Genomic DNA, 7,951 nt, shown 5'->3' with positions numbered 1-7,951 from the left:
TCAGATACTTCTCCATTTGTAGGTACCCTGAGGGAGTGGAGGAGGAGAAGGACCCAGGCCTCTTCACCTTCTGGGTTACCTGTCCCTAGTGCTTTGAGTACTGGAAGGCTGGAATGGAATCCAAGAAACAATATGCATGGCCCAGCTAGGATGTCACAGAGTTGAGACACCCACCCTGACATGTCTTCTAGCTCTTGGCAGTGATATCCAGCTAAGTCAGGGCTCAGCACTTGTTGGCCTTTCCCTGTGTTGCACTGAATTTAGCTGGAGCTTGATTGATTAAAAATTTGACATTTTGTTCTTCATGGATTTTTTGGCATTTATTTTGATGTTCACAAAAGATTATATTAAAATATTGTTTCTCTTGGCCATTGAATTCTTTAGTGCCCTCTTAAATTCCACATCTGAGGCAAGTGCCTTGTTCACTTCCCCTAGTCGAGACCCTAGTGGTGATAGAGAGCTGGTGGGAGATGGGGAGTGGGGGTGGGGAGGAGGGTGGCCCAGGGCGTCTGAATGACTCTGCATGAAACTTTCCATTCCAACTGCTGCCCCCTTGCTGGAAGATGAGCCTTGAGATTGGACAACATGGCATGTTTTAGATCAATGAACCTCAACTGGGGCAAGTTAGTTCCCCAGAGGACATCTGGGAATATGGGGAGACATTTTTGATCATCATGACTGGGGAAGGTGCTACTGACATCTAGTAGGTAGAAGCCAGGGATGCTGTTAAACTTATTATGATGCACAGGACAGCCCCCCACAACAAAGATTTGGCTCTATATAGTGATAGAGCAAAGGTTGAGAACCTTGATCTAGATCCACAGCATAAAAGAATGAGCATAAATTTTTCACACATTAAAGATGGAAAGAGAGAGAGAAAGAGGGGGGGAGAAAGAAAGAAAGAGAAGGAGAGACACAGACAGAAAGCGACAAAGACAGAGACACAGGGATGGAGAGACAGAGAGACAGAGAAAGGTTTTGAGCCAAAAAAGACTTGCAAATCCCAGTTCTCCTGTTACGTGTGCAACCTCGACAAGTTGCTTTCTCTCTCTGAATCTCATTTTTCACATCTGTGAAGTAAGGATAACCATACATAAGGTGAAGGTGAGGATTCATGGATGTGATGCATTTAAAGTACCTGGTCCAGATAAGTGATCAGGAGGGCGGAGGCTCCCTTGGCCAACCACCTCTTCCCCACATGCTCCCCCAGATTCCTGGGATTCCCTAGCTCATTAGCTGGGATATTCACCAGAGGAAGGCTGCTCCTGGGATTAAGGGGTATTGTTCAGACTGGGGCACTTTAGGGGTGGTAATAATGCCTGGACAGTAGTCAGCTGGGGTCTTTTGGAACACACTGGGGCATCTGGGTGCCCACATATGGCGCAGGCCTTGGGAGATAGGTCTCTGGAGTCCCAGCAGGCATCAGGGCTCAAGGGTGAGAGGACTGAGCAAGACTTAGTCTTATCAGCTACACTGCTCCCCACCCCAGCCTGAAGCAATCATCCTGGCCTCTTCCCACTTCCCCAGATGCCCAGTATAAGAGCTGCCTCTGGGTCCCAGCAGCTAGGAGCACTGAGAGTGGAAGCCTCAGACTCCTGGAGGTGAGTACTTGACCCAATATGGCATGCACCTCGGAAGCCTGTCCTCAGGCCACCATCCTCTCCCCTCATTCCCCAGCATGAATGACAGTGGCCCTGACTCTGAGCAGGCTTATTCCTGCAGGGGCAAGGGTCTGAGCTAAGGGCCGTTCCAAGGAAGCGGTGATGGCACTTTCAGAAAAAGGGACTTTTGTACTTGAGCTGACACCCCATGTACTTTTCCTAATTCTCCAGCTCAGGGTCTGTTCCCCAGGGGTTGGGGGAAGGGAAGGAATGCTCTAGTTTGTCCCTTAATCAGCCAGTTAACAAGAATTTTGTCTCTTCTAAGTGCCAAGAGCTGTGCAGACACACAGGACACCCACAAGGAAGGAGGTTGGAGTTGTGTCCCCATCCCAAACCTGAGTGGATATGAAAGGCCCACTGCTCCTGCCCCTTCTCCTGCTGGGGACAGTTGCTGCTTTCCATCTGGGTAAGCATCTCCTTCTTGTCTTACCAATCTTTCTCTTTTCTCCTATTTCCTGTATGTTTTTGTTTTTGTTTTTGTTTTTGTTTTTTTTTTTTTTTTGCCTCATGGGGCCAGGGCCACAGTCACCCCTCTCCACTTGACCCAGCCCATCTCTGATTAGCCATCTCCTCAACTTAAAATCCACCCACCTGTGAAGATGAAGGGCTTTTCACAGGTGCCTCCACCCACCCCCACAATACGCATCTTGGTGCCAGCCAGAAGTTAGCATCTCATCCATTTGTGCCTATGACCCAAATGTTCTCTCCTCACCCAACACCAAGGAGATCCAGGATTAGCTCCAGATGGCTCTAGGAAGGTTCAAGTAGGGCCTTTGGCATTGTCCATGGTCCTGGAAGAAAGGAGACCCAGAACTGACAGCAGGTTACCTCTCCTTCCCAGAGAATTCTGCCCGCAGTCCGGACAGCCATGAGATACAAGTGGATCTGAGTCAGAATCTGGAAGGTTCAGGGGAGCAGGGAGGAGACCTGGCTCTGACTGATGAGATGATTCAGTCAGAGGGAGAGGAGGCCAAGGCTTCCAGCTGTCAGGTCACATCTGAGGACAGGGAGGCCATGGATTCGAACCTAGCTGCCCTAGACAAGGACTTTCAGTGCCCCAAGGAAGAAGACGTAATTCGAATTCCGAGCAGTCCCGGGTGCAAAACCTGCAACTTCCTGATGGTGCGGCAGGCCCAGGAATTTCAATGTGCTCAGGTAAGTGGCAGGGAAGCTACTGTGGAGGACTGGGGTAGGGGTGGGGGGAGGAGAGACTCGATTCAACCTTCTGTTCCCTTTTAGATGAGTGGTTCTCAAAACCTAGTGTGCGTCAGAATCCCCTAGAGGTCTTGTTAAAGCACACTTCTGGGTGAGCAAGTCTAGGGCGGGGCTTGAGAGTTTGCATTTATAACAAATTCCCAGGTAATGATGGTATTGTTTGTCTGGGGGGCGGCACTTTGAGAACCACCGATCTGGAAGGAAGGCTTTGGTATCAGAGACGCCTGTGTTCGAGCCTGGCTCTGACTCTCATGGGCCGTGTTACTGGGCGAGCCACTCCACCTTTCAGAGCTTCAGAACCTTCATTTGTAAAATGGAGATAAACAGTACCAACCCATTGGGGTTGTGGTGGGGATTAAATGAGATAATACGTGGGGAGTATTGGGAATAGTCTCGGGGTCACTAAAACTCTCCACAAACGGTAGCTGTGACTATTCTGAATATTCGTAGTCGTTGCAAAAAGTTCCTGACAACACAAAAGGGAGCCAAACATGGGATTGAGAGGGGCAGACAGGTCTCTGATTTCTGACCTGAAAAGGGATGAGAGGCTCTGTCCTGGAGACCCAGAGACTTGAGAAAAGCCAGCGAATTCTCTACCCTCCATTTTCTTCTTTCTGCAGAGTATCTGCAGGAGGTGCTACCAAGGCAACCTCATCTCCATACACAGCTACAACTTAGATTATCGCATCTTCTGCTCAGCCAGAGGACTCAACGAAAATGAGGTCTGGATTGGAGCCATCAACCGGGGCTGGGTAAGTGGGGCACCAACTTCGGGGGACAGGAACTTCTTTCTGATTGCCTCAAAGGAGCCTCTGCTGGCGTCTAGCCTCACCTCAGCAGCTGAGATGACCTTGAGGCAGCAGGCCGTGAAGCGAGAACCGATGATGGTGGGCATCTGGTCTCAGCTCCTTGCTCAGTGACTGTGTGCTTGTAGCCTGAAACGTGCCCCCAGTGGACATATATACACCAAAGAACTTGGCAGTTGTTGTAAATCGGGGTTCCTCCCTCCCTCTGTGTTCTCACCTTCCCCCAGAGCTGGCTGTTGAACATTTACCAGCGCATCACTGGAGTCAGGAGACAGGCTCCATGCTCGGCTTAGTCACTTACTAGCTGAATGACTTCCTCGGGGCCTCAGTTTCTTTATCTCTAGAATGGGGTCCTTCTTCTCTCAAGGCGGGTCTGGGGGTCGTGGATAAATGAGTACCATGATGCTCGCTGCTCAGGTGTGGTCCGTGGACCAGCAGGGGCAGCAAACCAGGTAGCTTGTTAAAAATGCCCAATCTTGGGCCCTACCCCAGACCTCCTGGATCAGAATTGGCATTTTAACAAGATTCCCGGGAGATTCGTATGCACAGTAAGGCTTGACAAGCCTGCTCTGTGCGACAGTTGGGAGTCCTGGTTGCTCTTGCCTTGTCATGGCCTGCAAACCCTCAAGGATGGGTCTCTAGGGTATCTGGCTCCCCGCTGGGTGGGCAGTGAGAGGAGAAAGGAATACTCAGCATTTTCTGGAGCCCCTGGGTCTGTCTCTCTGGACATCTGTACTCTTACCCAGTCTATCACTTTAGTTCATGAGCCAGAGCTTTCAATGGACCGATGGGAGCTGCTGGAATTTTGGATACTGGGCCTCAGGGCAGCCTTTCCAAGGGCAAGGCAACTGTGTGACCCTGTGCACCACAGGTGAGGGGGACTGGGGCCACGGGAAGGGGAAGGGGAAGGGGAAGGGGTGGGGGTGGAGAGGTAGACTCTTACATACTGTCCCTTTGAGTTACCCCAACACACCTCCCCAAACTCACACCTTCCCCCGGCTGGGGGGACATGTCCTCTGTGAGAAGGGCCGGAATGTAGGGATTCCTCAGAGCAAACCCAGGTGATGGGGAGCCCTGTCTGGGAGCTAGCTGGAGGCTTTCCACCCTCACTGACAGAGCTAGGCTCAGGGCCCGGGGACTGCTTTCCTTGCTCTGATAGGCGGAGTGACTAATGTGACAGATGAGAGTAGCAGATGTGAATGTAAGATACGGACGAGGGACCAAAGAGAGATGTGGGAACGAGGGCTGGCTGACAGATAATTCGCCAGCTCGGAACAGCACGGATGCCAGATGTGAGGGAGCTGGCACCACGGCTGAGACCGCATGCGCTGGAGTAAGACGGTAGCCATCCGCCTCCAGCTCTGAGACCCAGGCAGGTTATGACCCCCACTAAGCCTCAGCTTCCCGATCTGTGAAATGGGGGTGAGGGTAGCACCCACCTGCTGGCGTCACCGTGAAGATGAAACGGAATAAAGCCGTTAGCAGCACTCTCCCCGCCCCGGGGGAGAAGAATCACGTTAGCTGGTGGGGACGCGTGGGAACCACAGCGGCCAGATCATAACCCCGGCGGGAACCTGGATCCGGACCCGTATGTGGTGCCTGAGGAGGGGAGGACGGCCACGAGCGGCTGACGTCACCGCGCTCTCCGTTGCTAGGTGGTCACTGGCGGCGCGCTTCATGCCAAAGGCGTCTGCCCTTTGTCTGCTCCTACTGAGCCCGTGGCTGCGGAGCCCCTGCCTCGGATCCCCCGCCCTTCGCACCCCCCGCCCGGCCCCTGCGCCCCAGCTCTGTCCCCCAGCCTCTTCTGGCCATAAACCCAGACTTCCCACAGCATCTCCTGACTCCGTCTCTTTATTGCCCACGCTGGAGGGCCCCGGGTGGGCGCGGGGTGGCCAGGAGGAAGGGCGGCCGGGCGCCGGTGGGGGTGGGTGGTGGTGGCCGGTGGCCGAGCCCTGACTGGGCGGTGGGCTTTCCACCACCCTTCTCGGCCGGCCCGGATTCCCCCCCCACTCCCCCGCTCCCCCAGGCGCTGGGGGTTGGCCTCATTGGTGCGGTGGGAGACAGGCCCTCCTGCTTTGTTTGGATCCGGGATGGGGAGCAGGGTGGGGTGGGAGGGGGGTGGCTTTCCAAGGTGGAGGTGATGTCGCCCATTGAAGAATTGAGGTGTACGTGGGGTGTGGTGAGAGTCCACCGGGGTAACCACGTGAGAGGGAGGAAGTCTCACCTAGGCCCCCTGCTCCTCTAGACCCGGATCTTCCTGGCCTCAGATACTGGCCCCTACTTTGTATTCTCCCAGCCACCAGCGTGTGAGTTCACAGTCCCCAACTTCTGAGATGTGTTCTCCTCTCTATTCCCAGGTGTGTCCCCTCCCCCACTGCAATTCCCTCTCCCTCCTCCCCATTCCCAGCTTACCTCTGGAGAGGGAACACGTGCTTAGGAGGGAGCTGCTTCCACCAGGAGGGCCTTGGGGGCAAAAGTTAGAGAGTCTGGTGGCCATGCGGCTCCCATCCTGATTGCACAGCCCGGGGGCCCAGCTTCTTTCCCTCACCTCACTTCCTCAGCCCCTGGGGACACCTAGCCAGAACATGTTGCATCTCCAGGCATGATGCTGGGCTGCGGGAAGGATCTGGGCTTGAGAAGCAGGAAGCTCGACCTGGGACTGGGCATTAAGAGGGCAGAGAGCCCAGGGTTGTTGGAGGGGTGTGGTAGAGAGAGACAGAGAGAGAGAGAGAGAGAGAGAGAGAGAGAGGGAGAGGAGAGAATGGAGACAGAGAGAAAGAGATTGAGGCAGATAGATAGAGGATCCACTTATATGCTTCTTGGGGTATAGCTCTACATGGGGTGCAGGGAGAATGTACAAGTATTTTTGTAAGTGCCCAGCTACACGTGTGTATATGTATCTTGGTGTGTACACGAGGCAGTCTTTGTATATCTGTCTTTATCTGTGTATACATGAATCTGTATTTGTAAATATATGCATAAATCTGTATGAGTCGATGTATATTTGTGTGTGGAATGTGGGTATATTTTCAACTTCTCTGTATATTTATGGATATGCCTGGATGTCTGTGTATCTCTGTATAGCTTTGCACCCTTACATGCCCGATTCTGTGCGTGCATGTGTATGTGGGTACTTGTACGTCTTCGACCCATATGTTTGTGAGTGTGTATGTATGTGCATGTCTGCCATACCCGTGTACAAGTCTACGTTTGTGTGTGTCCGTGTGTATCTGTTTAGGCACGTGATGGGATGCAGAGCTTCAGGAACCAAAAGCACAGTATTCTCAGATGTGCTTTGGTTCTGAAGGTGCTGGAGTTAATGGCATAGGACAGGAATGGAGAACCACAGGAGGAGTGGAAAAGCAGAAGGTGGGTCCCCTGAATATCAGCAGGGCCCTGGCAACCGGATAATGAGCCTGGGCATTGCGATGAGCGTCACCGATGCTGGACCCAGGGACTACCTGTAGGTACCCGTCTGCCTTAGATGGACATCAGGTAGGAAGCTCCTAATCACAGCATTGTTGGTCTTCCCAAGGGCAGAGAAAGGGGGCTGCTTGGGGGCCAGATCCCCACCCAAATCCCTGCCTTGCATACTTCAACAAGCTAATTCTTGATGCTCGGCTTCTAAAAGAACCGTGGAATCTGGCTGTGGGTGGTGGGAAGAATGGTCAGCAAGGGGAGCTTTGCATAGGGAGCTCTGGGTCCGCTATTTAGGCTGAATGGCAAGCTCCCTCTTATCAGCCTCCACTTCTCTCCTTGATGGGGAATGAGCTGTAGCCAATGCCAGTTGCCCAACATGTTGCCAGGCAATACGAGAGATAGAGGGAGGGAGGGGAATGGAGAGGAGCTCAGATCCTTGCAGACTGAAGCTTGCTTGAGGCATGATAGGGTAGATAAGCTACCCCTCAAAGGTCCAACACTGTCAGTTAGTGGGCCTTAGCTTCAACAATTATATATTCATATCTTTGGATGTTTAAGGCCTTTCCAACTTGAAAAGCCCTTGATTGAAAAAGCAAATACTCTCGGGAGAAGAAACTCCCGAGAGTGTTATCTATTAATCCGTCTGGGAGGTTGATGGGTAGCTTGCAGAAAACAAGGTTTTGTGAGAAGGAACACAGAAGGGAAGGAGGTGCGTAACTGTCAGCGGCCATGGGCTGGGAGGGTTGTGGAGAAGAGAGGCCATTAAAAGTGGGGATAATGAGGCAGAGGGTGGTGTCTTCACTGTTTCCTCTTCCTGAGGACCCAGGAAGGCTGTTCCCCAGTATTCCT

At 52.7% G+C, this 7,951-nt stretch overlaps 1 protein-coding gene across 1 annotated transcript; it reads left to right on the top strand.

Moving 5' to 3' along the window:
• Window positions 1-1,522: 1,522 nt before the first annotated feature.
• LOC115525885 (proteoglycan 3-like) lies at window positions 1,523-5,515 on the top strand. Its single transcript, XM_030333293.1, has 6 exons — window positions 1,523-1,601; window positions 1,927-2,067; window positions 2,503-2,816; window positions 3,497-3,628; window positions 4,442-4,553; window positions 5,338-5,515. Exons 2-6 carry the CDS (start codon window positions 2,007-2,009, stop codon window positions 5,394-5,396), a joined length of 678 nt encoding a protein of 225 aa, XP_030189153.1. The 5' UTR covers window positions 1,523-1,601; window positions 1,927-2,006; the 3' UTR covers window positions 5,397-5,515.
• Window positions 5,516-7,951: the final 2,436 nt, after the last annotated feature.

Source organism: Lynx canadensis, chromosome D1 (assembly GCF_007474595.2).
Source record: "Lynx canadensis isolate LIC74 chromosome D1, mLynCan4.pri.v2, whole genome shotgun sequence".
NCBI classification, from domain to species: Eukaryota; Metazoa; Chordata; class Mammalia; order Carnivora; family Felidae; genus Lynx; species Lynx canadensis.
This window is presented reverse-complemented; position numbering and strand designations above follow the sequence as displayed.